General features: G+C 40.2%; 2 protein-coding genes across 5 annotated transcripts in view; one reads left to right on the top strand and one right to left on the bottom strand.

The window, feature by feature from the left end:
* The window catches only part of LOC124865500 (nectin-2-like), a 121,226-nt gene extending 105,764 nt beyond the window's left edge, over positions 1-15,462 (bottom strand). The window contains exons 1-2 of one of the 3 annotated variants that reach the window (XM_047360625.1): positions 15,302-15,462; positions 14,988-15,108 (exon numbers count right to left, since the gene is read on the bottom strand). In XM_047360625.1, coding sequence (XP_047216581.1) covers positions 14,988-15,072 — 85 coding nt within the window. In that variant the 5' untranslated portion in view covers positions 15,073-15,108; positions 15,302-15,462. Of the gene's footprint in view, positions 1-14,987 lie in introns of all 3 variants that reach the window. The other 2 variants (XM_047360624.1, XM_047360626.1) reach the window with 2 other exon arrangements.
* Positions 14,486-16,528, top strand: part of g6fl (g6f-like) — a 35,804-nt gene continuing 33,761 nt past the window's right edge. The window contains exon 1 of one of the 2 annotated variants that reach the window (XM_047360628.1): positions 14,486-14,917. The gene's annotated coding sequence lies outside the window, so the exon portion shown is untranslated. The remainder of the gene's footprint in view (positions 14,918-16,528) is intronic. The other variant, XM_047360629.1, reaches the window with a different exon arrangement.

Here is a 16,528-nt window from a genome sequence, read left to right as displayed (position 1 = left end):
CATTATATTCAAGGTCAATTAACCCCAGTGTCGCTAATAATTATTCTTACGCACATTTCGTTTGGCGAACGAATAGCGATAGCAAAATTACACCACTCCTAAAATCAACTGCTGTGCACAAAGGCCAACGTGCATTAGCTTTGATGGAGGCTGAGATAACTAGCTCCAGTGTGATGGCTTCCGAAGGTGTGGAGGGGACTGAGAGGCTATAAGTATTAGAAGATCATGGATAGACTCTCTCCTTTGCCGCGCATATTAATTCTGCTAATGCAACTCTGCTCAGCTTGTCGCACCTTGACACTGCATAATTATGCCATCTTCAAGGGACAAGCTTTTTAAAGGGCAGGTGTATAAGCGCAGCAGAGTGCCTCCGTTTGACGGGGATGTTTGAAAATGCCAATACATGTCTGAAGAAAGCTTTACTATTAGCAGACGGGAGAGCTTTCAGGCTGCGGAATAAAAAACTAAGTTAGATCTGAAAAGCCCTGCAAGGCATCTTCATAAAGCCAGTGAGGCATCCACTGAGGAACCTTTTCACAGTAACAAAGCAGCCAATTCTGTAAGTATTATCCTGAGTGACAAGAACGTCAATCAAACGCCCGGAGCATCTTACCCGTGGCCTCCCGTCATCCATCAATCCATCCTGACAGCTCCGTACCTCCATCTCTCACTGGGTAAATAAACAAGAGCAAAAGGGACAAGTGGTGCAAAGAGCAAAGAGTGGAACTCAAGGTAGGGTATTTAAAGCAGACAGACTCAAGGTGTAATTCGAGACATGAGGGTTTCTGGTTTGGAAACCTCTGGGTCTCATCTTTCTGTTGTCATCTTTAAGGCATGGCCTTCGGTGTGCACTTTAGTGGTTTGGAGAGGAGTGTGAAGCAGCCCATGATGAGAGTAAGCTCCTCAAAGTCTGAGGCCAAAACAATGGATGACTACTCCTTCAGGGCTGGGGGTCAGTCTCCGCCTGATGCAGAGGAAATAAAGTACCGTTCATGGGTGTTTGAAGGGTGGAGTGGGAGATGGCTACATAGATCGGGGTCTCATCTGCAGTTATGCGGTGGCTGCTACAGCCCGTCAGTGAAAAAAGAGGTGAGCCAAAAGCTGAGCTCAGCCAATCTGTCTGCATTCCAACCATCCCTTACGATAAAGGGATATGGATCTTTACCAAAAAAAAAAAAAAAACACAAGGTCAGGTGTAAAGTGGTTGAAATGAGCTTCCTTCCTAGAGTGACTGGACTCAGCCTTGGAAATAAAGATGAGGAGGTCCATATCAGGGGGATAGACACATTTTTTAAGTCAAAATCTTATACTTTCCCAGGCTCAAAGTTCCCAAGTTCTTAGACTGACCGACGGATCACTGTCAGGACAGATGGTAGTTGGTCCATTGATAGAAGACCTAGGAAACTGATGAGGAACAAATGGATGGATTCATGAATATATATGGTATTTTGACCAATGGACAATTATATGGGTAAATAGGAGGAGAGGGTGAATGAACACTTTAGACCAATAAATGGACACGTTGACCAAATGATGAACAGTCGGATAGACGGTCGAATGGATGGATTGATGAATGGATGAACCTTTTATTTAAAAAAAAAAAAAAAACAACATAAGAAAAGACTATTGTTGGTTGGAGCAGCTTTTTTAAAGTACAATATTTACCATGTTGACCATGGGACAGGGAAGAAAGTGTGGAAATACTGTGATTTTTTAAGCTTGAGTTGACCCCGATGTCTGGAGACCTGAGATACAAATGACAAGTCAGGTTTCAAGGAGAAGAAGAAAGAAATTATGCATGCAGTCTAAAAAATAAGGAGGAAGAGAGAGACATGAAGCAAAGACACAATGAGGTGAGGTGATGAAGAGAGGAAGAGTCATCTCAAAGGAATGAGGGGAGGGAAGATAAATTGGAAGAGAGGGGAAGAAACTAGCACAGGGATGGTGGCCAAATGAGTGGACAGACAAGGAGGTTTTGAGGAGGATAATGGAAAAAATAACGTCAACGGAGACATTAATAATCTATGCCAGATAAAGCAATTCTGTGTCATAAGCAAAGTGGAAGACGGTGTAAGGATGAAGCAGAAAATGAGCTACAAAAGTTAGAAGTTGGTAGATGGAGCCTCAGGGACTTCTATTTAAAACCAGAACAATTGTATTAGTTTACATGAGCAGAGAAGTCACATCCTTTCCTCACCTCTCTCCTGCCCCCACCCCTCCCTACAGTCCTCAGGCTGTATCTATTTAAATGTGTATTTAGGCGGCGAGTGCCACTGCTCTAATCACGGCTGGCGTCGCAGCCCATTCCCTCCCTGCTTCCCTCACCTCCCTTCCAGCAATCAGACTTCTTCTGAAACTCCACACTCATGCATTGCGTCCTGCATGACTGTAGCGCTGGAGAAGAATTCATGAATCACTAGAGCACAAATCAGCCACAGGGTTTTTTTTTAAAAAAAAAAAAAGGCAAAATAGGAAGAAGGGTAAAGGACAGCGGGTAAAGAGTTTCTTTTACAAAGCAGGAACATTGAGGAGATGGCTCAGCAACCCAAGGGTATGAACAGACACATACAGTAGCTTTGTGTCAAGCCAAAAGGCTCTTCTTTTCCTTATTCTTTACTTTGCAGGTCGAAGAGTTATACAGGACTGTACAGAATAAATATTTATGCATACAGCAGTCAGTAAATATCCAATTTTCAGGAACAATAACACACTTTGGTGGGGTAAAGAAAGCACAAAAACCCTTCCATCAGCTCATCTCCTGTTACATGACCACTTCTCCAGGGTTACCTCTCAAAGACAGATTGGTGCGTTGTTACAGGTGTGGTGCGGAGCAGAGGGACGGGAAGGGAACACAGGACAATAGACAGCCTTTTCAAGGGCCATACTCTTTTTCGCTTTGATTAGAAGGCATAGAAAGCATTAAGAGTTTGCAGGGATGAGGAAGGAGGATGGTCTCCGAGTTTGACCAAAAACAATGGTGCCTCTGTTTCGCCTTACACTGAGTGCATCATTATGTCCAGCAGAGGCCAGTTGACTGAACAAAACAAACCCATAAGGTTGCTTTTTAACAATAAGCGTATTTACTCCCCTTTATAATTGACTTACTGTTTAAAATGTACTGTTATGGGGTCAGACCACTGACCTCGAGGAAAATTTGTCAATTGCATTGCATTTTCCTACAAAAGGACCAAACATGAGATTTTATATCTTTAACATAAGTGTTAGTTTTAGCCTTAGCGTTCATATATTGTTAATCTTTATGTTTGTATTATTAGAATTTTCTCCTAACAATCAATGTTTTAAAGCCTCAAATATAAAAATCTCTCTATAAAACACATTTATCATGCCCAAAGTAAGTCATGCTGACTACTTAAGAATGTATTGCATACTCCTTTGACTAAACCAAACTAGGCATTAATTGTTTAATTTTAGAGTTAGCATTAGCCATAGCCTGAGCTTCAGCCTCATGAATCTTACTATTACTAATGTTACTTTTAGTGTTACTAATATCATCACCATAATTATTACCCAATATTTCCAGTGGTTTAAAAATTCAAAACCAATATGGTTATGTAAACACTATGTCTTTGGCATTAGCCTTAGCCTCAGCTGTGAGGGGCTTCTTAGGCCTCACTAATGCAAGTGTAAATAATGTTACCCTTAGTATTAAATAATATTAATGTCTCAATGTTTTCCTAATAAATCACAGTGTTATAAATATTCAAAGAGTGAAACAACAGGGATTCCATAAACATTTATTAATCATTTGTTTTATGTCTTTAGTTTTAGACGGTGAAAGCCTTGGCCCGGGCTTTAGTAATAAAAGCATTTTTATCGTTAGTCTTAGTGACAGTATTATTATTTTTATTGCAGCAAATGTCTCCTAATAATCACAATATTTGGTTGGGAATAAATTACTCATAATACTAATAATCTGGTACCATCTCTGTAAAAGTTGCTCAAACATTACTTATTACAGTTGTCCTATAATTTGTTTGTGAGAAGGTTAATGAAGTGAAATTTTCTATCACATTGTATTTTAAAAAAAGATTTCATTTCTACTGTTGTAAGTTAGAGCAATTAAATACGCTGGCGCATTGTAAAACTGAAAGCATTTATCGTACTAGGGTTGCATACAATCCTAAATGACCATATTAGGTTCTGTTTTGTCAAAGAAGAATGAGATCAACCATGTAAGCGCAGCATTATGAGCCACCAGTGGAGGAAAACACCCCAAAAAATATTTTATTGGCAGTGCTTCACAGCGGTTCCCACAACATGGGGAAATAACTTGTTCATTTATTTGTTTCAGCGCTTTAACGCTCTATGCTGATTCAATGTGAGCAGAAGATTTTTTTAAACTATAAATAAGTACTTCCCTTCTGTGCAAATACAAAAGGAAAGTATTTTTGATTTCCAGCAGCATGAACTTATTCATAATCTTACACTCAAAAAATGAGTCTAAGATTACAAGCTGACAAATCCAACCCTTTTTAGCAATTGCGTAAAACAAGTTTAGAAATAATGGCTTAACATCATTGAAAAATTAATCTACATAACTTACTTTAACGTTGATCAGAGTCCCCAGGAAGAATTAATTAATTCATTTATTTCTTCTCTTTTCCCTAGGGTAAAAAGATATGACTGACAAAAACGTTTGTTTCTCTGAGCTACTATTCAAAACGGGAAACATAAGAGAACATGTCATTCAACTAGGGCACATGTGAATCGATCATAAGTCAGGAAATGACAACGAGACGTTAGCTACTTCCATGACATTTTGTTATTTTGGGATAAGAAGGGAAAATGGGACAAATACGAAAACCTGCTTTTAAATAAAGCAGATTTGTGGTTTTGAGAAAAACTTGCCTTATAAAAAGAGAATAATTAAAACTTGCTAGTGGGAAACTGCGGCAAATATTTCACTGTGAGATGTAACTGCAATAAAAGGTGGCTTAATTCAAAGGCTTTTTATAAATTTTACCAGAAGTGCCAATGAATGTAGAGTATATAGTACAATATAGCTCTACAGATGAATGTAGATTTATTATTCGTTTGACTTTTTATTATCTCCCACCACAAAAGCTGTACAAAGACTTTTTCTATTCAAGTCCTCGTCAGCATTACTCTTCACAGCAGGATTTAACTTTCAGATGTAATTCCTGTTTCCCTTTTAGAGTGAGATTCTTGTTTGATGAGTCAAGCTACCGGTTCAGCCACTGCCTGCAGCGGAAGAGCAATGTGTGAATACATCCAGCAGCAGGGGAGTGGACATTGTCAGCCTGATCCCAATACTGCGCGACAGGTTAGCTTTGCTGAAACCAAATAAATCCTGCCTCTGCTTCCATTTGCCTCTCCTCTTACCCCACTTTCTCTACCCACTTTGTCACTTGACTTTGCTCCGTCACTTCAGTTTTCTCTTTCTCAAGCGTTCCAGCCATTGAATCAATTCGACATCCTCAAGTGTTGCATGCAAACATTCGAAGCGCATGTTTCAGTTACACTTGTGTGTGCAGGACATGGTTGAAGTGTTGGATGTCGATCCGTAGCCTGAACCATACGACAGAGGAAGCAAGAGAGACAGAGAAGAGGAGTCCAACGGTGTCAAAACAAGTTAACCTTTAAAAAAATGCCCACCAAGGCAGAGCGGGAGGAGGTGTTTTTGCCCATTAGGAAAGAAATAGAAAGAGGACAAGTGTACAACACTGATTGATGAGTAGAAGAGAAAAGAAACAGAAAACCTCGTTAGGAAGGTACAGATGCCTGCAACAAATGTCTGTAGGGAGGCTGGAGGCTGTTGAGTAGGCATTACCAGCAGAAGGATGGGGAGAAAATGAGAGTGGGAGACTAAAAGTAGCAAAGGCAGTTTGAATGGGCTTAAAGAGAAACTCTGGGACTGATATAGGTGGAAGAGACAACTGGGGAATTGGATACTGGGACGGGGAGAAGAGGGGAAGGAGAGGGAGATGGAGGGTCAGAGAGTTACAGACATACCAATTACAGAGCCAGAAACAAGGAACTGACGACTAAAAAGCAAAAAGAAGAACAGAAAATAAGATACAGCAGTTTACTGAGCAGATGGATCAATTATGTGAACCAAATTAGAGAGAAGAGGAAGCTGGAGCATTGCGAGAGCACATAAACAGAGGGAGAAAAAGAAAAACAGAAGTAAGGAAGGAATAAATTAAGATGAAGCACTGGAAGCTAAGACACAAATGTGACCGAGGGGAGAGTGGCAGAAGGGAACAAGTGGCCCATTAGTGAGCAGGCAATCAGTCGAGCAAATGAGACAAATCACTTCAATGAAGGAGAACCTTCCCTCCCCAAACAAACCCGGGCACAAAATGTTGACAAAACACCAGGCTGATAACCGAATAAAACCTGCTGCCGCCGTTTGACCTTAATGGGCTGTTGGGGATTTAAGCGCTGCTGCCACTGAAGGGCTCCGGGGACTAATGATGACTCTGCCACTTGTTTATCAGTTTCACAGCAGATTTTCAAACCAACAAGCTACGCAGAGGATCTCACCGGTGAGACCAAACTGTGGGATCATAACAACGCTACTCATCTTGTGAAACACAAGAATACTCCCTACATGCTTTTGCAACACATAAAACCTGTTGTTTAATAGTACAGTCAGATTTCCTATCTCAAACATCTGAGGATTATTCATTACAGGAGTGTAATTTTAGCCGTTTGGTCAGATAAGAGTCCTGGAATAACTGGAAACACTAGCCATGCCGAAACCTATCAGTGCTGACAAGATCAAAAGTCTCTACCCATTTTTCGTTTCATTTTTAACAACGTTTGGGGCTTAGTATCCTTGTGCTCTGGCATTCAATATTACAAAACTGTAAAAAGAAACATTTTCACCTGAGACACAGTTAAACCATTTCATTGTTTTCAGTCAAATAAAAAAAATGGAAATGGATATCTTCATGTAAATATCCAGAGACTGCCAATCTCACTATCTTGAGATAAGACCTTTAGCTTCTGTTGTTGTGAACCATTTCATTGGTTCATATGAAGATCTTCAACATATTTTATTGTGAAATCTGCTGGATAGTTTTATTAGCCATAGCTTTACTCTGTCTCCTTACCCTCCATTAGGACACTTCTTTTCATCTGCATCAGTTTCATTATCTCATTATGTCAACATAATATCTCAAGTTACTTTCACTATTGTGACATCACATTGTTTAGTAAAAACAGTTTTCGCCATCTTGAAAAGAGATTTGACGCTTGTTTTGTCATTTAAAGGGTTTCATCGAGCAATTATCTAGAGATATAATGAGTTGGTCTCATCTTGAGATAATTGATCCTAAGCTTGTTTTTAGTGGACCAGTTAATTTCTTGCTCTAAGGGTTCGAACTCTTTAGTCCAGTTTCATCTAGTTAATTCAATATACCTTGTTCCTTTCATGTGATGACAATTTCATTATCTCAGCACAGCAAGACTGCCAACTTTGTAGTAAAACCAGATATTTTTATCACAAGCTAAATAATCATCACTGGTTTTTTTATGCAAATACCTCCAGAAAGCAAGCTCTTCAGCTTGTTTTTTATCCTTACAATTTGATAATCAAGAGTTTTTTAGTTCTACATAAGATTTTGAGATCAAGATATCTCGATGTAATTTTATTGTGACAAATCAGGCTTGTTTTATTCAAATTCTTGAAATAATGGCTTTATCCATTTCAACTGCATAACCCTGACGGTGATGTATACTTAAACTAATACTATCATCATAATATTAAAAGCCATGTTAGAGAGAACATTATTGATTTAATAATGAGTTTTATATCATTTAAGGAGCAGCAGAGGTAATTGTTTTCATTTTGTGTGAACACCATAAGAAATCATGCTTGGTCATATATAGTGTGTCATGAGAGCAAGCCTGAACAATTAAACTTGGTTTAATGCAGGAAAGACTAACTTTTACACATTAATCCACCTGTCACATAAAGAAATGTAGGTTTTTTTCTCCCAAAATAATGAGAGCCAATTATCTTCAAGGGATTCAGACATAATCACGTCAAAGTAAATCAATGCAGGTACCAAGATTGAGGCTTCTATGTGTCTAATGAATAATCTGTTGGAAAATTACTTTACTTTTGAGGAACTTATTTTATATAAAGCAACATTTTTTATGGTCTGAATACAAATGTTTCTACATTCTCATTTAATTCCTCCAGATTTCTCCAAACTTGGGAAAATGCAGAAAGCAAATTTTGTACTTCCATGTTTTTTTAAGAGGGTGTAGGAACCCCGGAGGTTTTAGAGGAGCACAAGGCTCACTACCCAGCTCCCTGAGCCCTGACAAGACCTGTCTCACCAAATTCAATTTTCTCCTGTATCCAACCTGTCCAATACACCAGATAAGTGTGAATTGGACATGACCTTGTCAAATTCGGGTGTGAAGGAGATGCGGTGCATCCGTGTTTGCCTGCATTCATGGTGCCATGCAAAGGTGTGTCGACAGGTAACGCAAAGAAGCAAAAAAGTGTGAAAAGAGCCACAGGAGCTGGAGGTGATTGCAAAACCGGCTGGACATTTCCACAAACCGTGGGGGCAGAGAGGACGCTGGGAGGGATTAACAGAGGAGGAGCAGGCAAAGAGAGATGTTTCTTGCTGTTGTCATGAGCCCTAAATGTTTTCAATATCACATAAGGGCACTGCATCATCCACCATTCAATACCAGATCAATAATGCAAACCACCTTCCACCTCGCAAACTACATTTAGATACATTAAGGTGACTGCTAATGAGCAGCTGTGTGCATGTGTGTGCCGGCGTGGAAAAGCCAGCGAGGACACAGTCAAGGGCTTCTGTGTTTAGCTGCATTCAGATCTGCTGAGTGCTCTGAAGGGAGGATTTTAGAAATAAAAGAATGTGACAAAGAGAAACAAGAAGAAGATGACAGAAAGAGGCTAAATGCCAGGTTACAATCATAGGAAGAGAGAGGATTACCACGAGCAGTCGTTTACCGTCCCCATGAAAGGCTTTTTGGCAATTAAATTTGTGTCTAGATCTTTAAGAGAGAGAAATCGCAAATGGGCATGTAATTCCTGGCCTGTGAGGAACTTGTAAATGTTGACATCCTCAACCCCACCCCATCCTAAGGCACCCCCCCACCACCGATTCCCCTCGGAGATTTGCTGCAGCGGGGACACGTAGATGCCAATCACTCCACGTCTAGTTAATTACAAAGATTTTACTTGAAAAGAGTTTGGCTGCCTTTCAATGGATATTTAGTTGAAAATGACTGCTTGTTCTCCACATTGGTTGAGATGGAAAGGCTTTGACTCACATCTCCCCAAATTCCATTTAGGGTTAAATAGTTAGAAACATCCAGATAGGGAAAATGCAGACTTGGCAGAAGGTTTCTCGACTAATGGTGTGGAAATGTCTGGGTACTGAAAAATAAAAAAAAACTGCCACATGCATAATAGCACCACAAAGATAAGCTCTGGCATGCTACACCAGCAAATATTGCAGTCTTAAAACTCTCCATTATCTGCAAACATGTGGGTGGTTAGAGTACATTATGGAATGGTCTGTTGCAGTCAACCTCCATCAGTGTGTGAGCGCCCAGATTCGGCGGCAATCGCTGTTTAACCCAACAACCTCTGCCAAGACAAGCATCGACCAGTGAGTTGCATTTTTTTGGAAAGCCCTCAGCCGTCCCATCCATATTAATAACATTTGGCACTCCTTCCAAGAGGAGGATATGTGTTCATTTTTCTTTTTTAATCAGATGGGACCAGCTCCAGCGGTCAGGCAACCCAGGGAGTCGAACACAAACATCCCAGAGGGGGGCTCTCCGTGTGACCTCAACACAGGTCACCATCCGCCCAGCATGCAAGTTCAGGCAGGGGGTACTGATAAAGAAAAAGATCCATCCCACAGCCTCCAGCTTTAGCTCTCCTGTTGCAAGAAAGCAACTTTAATAAAAGTAGGAGACCTACTTTAAGAATCAATTAAACGAGCAGATCTAATGATGCATGTCCTAAAGAGAGACACACGCAAAAGTCATGCTGTGATAAGACACCCCCTGCCCATTACTGGAATGTCAGCCAACTTCCAGTATGGCCTCAGGTTACTGCCCTTGTTCACCACAAGCTACATGTGCAACTGTGTGTGCAAGAATTGCATTTGTGCTCAAGTACGTGGCCTAAAATGCAAAACGACGCAGTGACTTGAGCAGATCGACGCTCCCCCTTTTCAGATCCATCCACCCAGTCTCTAATAATATCTGCCAAGTTAACAATAAACTTGATGGATTGTTTGCATTTCTAGCTACTGGCAATGTTTACAGAGCAGAGTAACCACAATTAATTTATGGAAATATCTATATCTCTGTAATTCTGCAAGTTGCTGAGTGTCAGCCTTAATATAAGAAACAGGGTTTCTATATAAAAAGGCTTTTAGGATTTAAAAGGGCTACTAATACAATGTTTTCAACCCCTCAGCAACACCTTATTGGTAAAGGAGGCATTTCATGTGTAAAATGGTGACTGTATGTTGATTTAATCTTTAGAATATGTGGAAACTATTCAAAATGGTGAAATGCTTAATATTTCCCCAAAGTTCTGCCTTAGTATCCATCTATCTATCTATGGTTTGCCAATGAGCATCCATTATTCAAAGACAAATGCTCCCAAAATCTCACTCATATCTCGATTAAACCATAAACTCACATGCCTTTCATGTCTGAATCAACGGTCTTAATTGTCGCTATAAGATGGAGAAGGTCACTGAAGTGTCATTTTAACAATAAAACCCCTTTAATACCTGCGTATGTGTGTAGTAGAGGGTGTCACGTCCAGAACGAGACTCTCTTACACACGTTTGGACACACACTTCCGACCTTTTCAGAATCCTTCTGACATTTGTGCAGAGGGGGATCGGACAGCTCATTTCCATAATGATAGGACCAAACCGTGACAGCCCTTAACGCTAAAAACCAAACCAAGACCAAGACCCCTCGGGGACTAATGAGATACTAAGGACTTTTTTTTTAGGCAGGCAAAAGAAAAATAAGCTGCTCTCGTGATCCATCAATTAGATTCCTCTTAATAGACAGAGTGCAGTGCTCTTTCTCTGCTGTGATGATGAATGGTCCTAGTCTTGGCAGGACTGCACTGTTCACACCATGTGGAGGGAAGTAGTTAGATGTAATAGTTTAAGCTATTGCACAAAAAGAACTGCCAAAAAAAATGGAGAGTGCGTGTGTGTGTGTGTGGGAGGGTAGGTTATGCTGAATTACCTTGAAATGCTTGGAAATTCAGATCATTTATAAATACTACAATATCACTGGGTATGATTGCAGGATGGAAGAAAAACAAAAAGTTTTAGCAGGGAACAATAAATCCAACAGTGGTGGCGACAGACCATGGTGAGGTCACATGTGGTTTATTTTTCCTGTCTGTCTGCGGTGCATGTTGTTCCTGTCATAAACAGGCCAGCCTTGAGTCCAGAGAGAAAGGCGGGGAGGGGCCGGGTGGGCTATTTGAATGAGCCAATGGCTACCATCACTCAGACAAAAGCAGGAGAGAACCAAAGATAAAGAGGAGGGAGAGAAGAAGAGAACAAGGCGCCTAATGTGTTGACGGCAGAGGTGAGGGGGGGAAGGGGTGAGCGGGTTTGGCGGGAGAAAGAGGGTGGTTTCAAGTGTCAGGTGGGGGTCTCCTGTCTTAATCAGTTTCTGCTTGTTGAGTTTTAAAGCCAATCCAGAAACTCAGCCTCTGCAAAGCAAAGCAAAGCAGCAGGGGGCTGAAAATCCACCTGTTTCCTCCAAACTGATGAGAACCATGAAGAGTCGTTCTGCATATGAACAAGCTTTGCAGCAAGCTCTCAGGTAAACAATGAAAAAATAATTTTAATCAGAATCAGAAGGAAAAATAACACCCCAGCCTCCTCCTTTCCCCCCTCTCCACCAGACCCTGCATGCACATTGGTTTCTCAGGCAGCTCGACATACCATTCAGCCACCCCACCCTTGCACACATGCAGCTTACTCAGCCATAAAGACAATGCTGCTATAGCGTCACCCACAAGCCCACCCTTCCTCCAATAAAAACATCGCCATGGCAATGGGGCAAGCTTTTCTGACCCACATCCATGATTCCTTCAAATGTTTGGGAGTAAGGGGGTGGGGAGTGGGCATTACAGAGTCATTTCAGAGCTTAAGTTGGAAGCCCACCTGTCTGCTTTGATTAGGGTATGCATTCTGCATTTATATCAACAGAAATATTACAGAAGCCAACTTTAATTAAAAATCCTATAAACTCTATATTGGATTTTTCATTAGAATCCAAACCATATTAAACCACAAACTGAATTCAATCACTTCCCTCGCTTGCAGATTTAAGGTGCAAGTGGTTCCTGTTAAAGCCTGAAAAAATGCGAAACTGACTAGTGGAAAGTTTATTTCCACAGTTGTTGCAGTTCAAGTTGCATAACTTCACTATGAAATAAAAATGGAGGTAAGAGCTTCACATAGAAAAGAATAAAATGTTTTCAGTGAAGAAAAACTAAAAGCAGTCCCGGCTGAGCCAGGCATTCTTCTGTGCTCATAAATATGTAAAACCTTTTGTGTCGTATTTCCCCAGTTTTTTTCTCCCTTCATCTAAGAGCACTTCATGAGCTGTTAAATGAAATTGGACCAAGCAAGTCCACATCACGAATAACTAAAAATAAAAAAAGGTCATGGTGCGTATGAAGCCTGATTAAAAAAGCAACAGCCATAATCAACCACAGTGCAGTCTACCCCTGAAACAGACAGAGCTCAGTAGCTGTGCCAGGATATGAGATCCAGCCCTACATTCTTGCCCCAATTACATCAACAAAACAAATAGATGGCCTAGCAAAGCAAAGAAAGAAAAAAAAAGATGAACTGGTTTAATGCCACACACAAATATGCTAATGAAGCTGCATACCAGGAATACTCCCACCCGACTTTTTTTATTGGTAGACTGAGCTATTGTACCTGTACCCAATAAAAAAGAGAATTTTGGAGGTTAGTAAATATTAGCCATAAACAATATGTTAACTTAATCAAGCATACTTGTTGGTCAATTTAATGTTCAATAAAAGGTTGAATTCCAACATTAACGGTAACTGTTATTCGTTGTTTGCGATGAACAGCAAAAAAAAAAAGTAAGGCTGGTGTTTAAAAATGATATTATTAATATACATTTAGTACAACTCAAGTACAGTCACATGTGGATGAAAAGGTTTCTATGTGGGGCAACAATTTCAGATAGCTTCCAGCTTTTGCTAGTTTGTCACCAGCGCTAAGGTTTCAGGCAAGATGAGCTTTTTTTTTTTTTTTTTAACTGCACCAGTGGTTTTATTTTTGTTATTTTTTGAAAGTTGGCAGACAGGAAATGGCGTGGAGAGAAGGGAAAGACGTACATCACAGGTCTCTGGGGTTGGGGTTGGGACTCGAACCCAGGAGACTGCACCGAGGACTGAAGCTTCTACACATTGTTTGCCTGCTCTACTGCTACGCACCGTGCCAAGCTGAGTTTCTTATTTAGGCAGTAGTTGCCAATAAACTTCATATCTCTTCCAACAAGGTGGAATATAAATTTTTTTCCTGACGACCAGAGCTAAGAAGTACAGTTTATAACCCGCTTGAACTAGTTTAGCAACAGAACTAGGCTTGTCGAGTATGCTAGCAGGCTAGGTCAGCTGTTAGGTAAGGGCTGCCACATCTTAGCTGTGATTGTCAGGTAAAAAAAAAAAAAAAAAGTTTACATGGCATTATGTTAGTGACAAACCTTTGAACATATCCTATTTTAGTCACAAAGTTATTTCCTAAATTGATTATTTCTTAAAAGAACACACACTAATGATCCATCTGAGCTTGCAGTTTTGAATATACATTAAGGCAGATGAGTTTGCATACATGCTGTGATTAGAAGGATGCTTCATAACATGAAAAAAGCATTTAAAGACCCTTAGAATCATTTTCACAACAGAGTATGTTTAAACAGATCTGCTGCAAACCAAACAGATTAATAAAGATCTGATGAATTAAATTCTCCTCCAAGTGAAAGGTTGATTGAGTGAATGTGTTGTACTTCCATTTGATCACGAACAATAAAATGTTTTTCTCTCCTGACTTTAAAGTTTAAATAGAAAACAAAATCAATTTCAGTAAAATTTGATTAAAAATACAGAATTCAACAAATGTTGTTCAATAAGTACACCTTAAAAATTGGTTGTAATTTAAGAAACTGATATTATTTCTACTCAGATAAAGCGATTAAATTCTTTAACAATGTAACTGTGGGTTACCTGAGCCCAAGAGTGGAAAACACCTGAATTATTAATATGTCAGTCCAAGGAGCAATAGTGGCCCTGTCACTTTAAAGTAATAGTTACTAATTTACAGCCGAGGCCACCACACAAACACACCTAAATCAGTGATATTGCTTATAACCCGCAGTATAAATCCAGCTCCTGAGATTGAAACGATTTGTCATCAAGTTTCAGCTGCAACTCCCTCCATGTTCAAATTGGGGTTTGTCTCCGGTCCATTTTTACTCTACTGAACTGTAACTAACAGATGATAATGTGCGGGAAGAGAGGGGGTTGAAGCAGCAAGGGGGGTTACGCTAGAGGAGGAAATGGGAGGACGAGGGAACCACCAACTGGTGCGGAGCGCACACTCAGATCACCTGTTTCACAAATGAGCCACACCTTAGAGGAAACTAAAAACATGGCGTTGAGTCACCACCGAAACTCAGGTCAAAGACCGACGACCGGAAACTCAGGAACAAGCTCTCTTTACCTGCGTGTGTGAAGTTTCTTTAAAGAAAAACAAGGACCTTCCTGACATGAAAAAGTAATAAAAATGAAAACAACGCCTGAAAATCACCTCATCTCCTCCTGTCAACACCAAGACAGGTGGGTAATATAAAACTAACAAAATACCGAAAGAACAACAAGATTTTCAATGATAGACACAGTTTCTTACCGTGTTGGATGAGTATCGACGCCGCAAAGAAGAGCAGTCCTATCTTTTTTGCGGGCACATTTTGGGCATCAAGCCTCACCATCATGGTGCTCTATAGAAGCGCACAGTCTCTCCGAAATGACTTCAAAACAGGAGCAAAACCTTTAGAAAAGACTTAATGTCGGTGTAAAGTCTGGCTCATTAAAGACAAATAAAAAAATATATATAAAACTTTTAATTAGAGGACAGCCGAGTAATGGAAGTCCCTTTTCTGTGGGTTTAAACTAATCTTTTAAATCCTTATGAGTTCGTCACCGGTGAATATTTCCCCTCACAGCAGCAGCTGGTGCTCAGGATGTGATGAGGTGCTCCGCAGCGTCTCCGCTCCCGCAACTAGTCTGAGGGAACGCACACAGTGTGTGTATGTGGGACTGACTGGGTGATGTCATCAGAGAGGCGTCACAGCCATCCGTCCCAAAAAAAAAAACAACAACAATTAGCTCCCAGTGACCGCAGGATCAAATTCAGGAGGAAGGAGGCGCAGAGGAACTTGTTGAAATTGCCACAAGCATTTCCCTAAACTTGGATGACACAGCTTCCACCTGGATTGGCACCTAAACCGATCAGCAGGTGTTCAGCCAAGTGCAGTTGCATTTATTTATACGGCCAAATTTGGTTTAGATTGGCCTCATGGGGGCTTTGCAATCTGTTCCGCGCACATCAAATGAGAATGAACTCAACAAAACAACAAATAGGAAAATCAAACAGATCTCACACAGATTTAAACATTTTTCTTATTTGGATGTCCTCATTTTGTCCTTAAACAGGCTAGTTTTTAACCAATCTCCATTTTCCCTTCAATGTAATTTTATTAAACACATCGGTCGGTTAAAAAAAGGGACACTGACTTCCATTCAATTCTTTGATGTGGAGGCACGTTGAAACAGATGATTCTTGCGCCCCCTGCTGGTCGTTTCTTCATTCACGCACCAATTTGCCCCTCTGATTTCATAGACAGCTGGTGCTAAAAAGAAATCTAGAAACATCCATTTACGAATCTGGAGAAATAATTTGCAGATGCCACACTTATAAAACATACTGTGTTACAATTGTAATATATGTATGTTTTTAATAATATTTCTGCATTGAAATTAAAAGGTACACCTCAATAAATTATTTGATTGAAAAGTTATTTTATTTCTGTAATTTAATTTAAAAACAGAAACTCGTATCAAGTGTTTGTTTCAGTTAATTTTGATTATTACGGCTTGCAGCTAATACAAATCTGAGCTCCTTTTACAGGAATTACTGCATTAATGCAACTTGGTATGGAGGCAATCAGAGTGTGGCTCTACTGCGGAGTGATGGAAGCCCAGGTTGGTTTAATAGCAAGGCTGCCTTGATTTTTTTAATGGGGTTTAGATCAGTCCAGGTCAATCAAGCTCAGTGAACCTGGTATTGGTACTTTTAACTGTGTAGGCAGGAGTCAGATCAGCATCTCCATGAAGCTTGGCACCAGATGGAAGTATGAAGTGATGTAAACTTTTCTGGTAGACGACCGT

This window comes from Girardinichthys multiradiatus, chromosome 3, assembly GCF_021462225.1.
Source record: "Girardinichthys multiradiatus isolate DD_20200921_A chromosome 3, DD_fGirMul_XY1, whole genome shotgun sequence".
Taxonomy (NCBI): domain Eukaryota; kingdom Metazoa; phylum Chordata; class Actinopteri; order Cyprinodontiformes; family Goodeidae; genus Girardinichthys; species Girardinichthys multiradiatus.
Note: the sequence above shows the minus strand (reverse complement) of the source record. Positions and strands in the feature narration are given on the sequence as shown.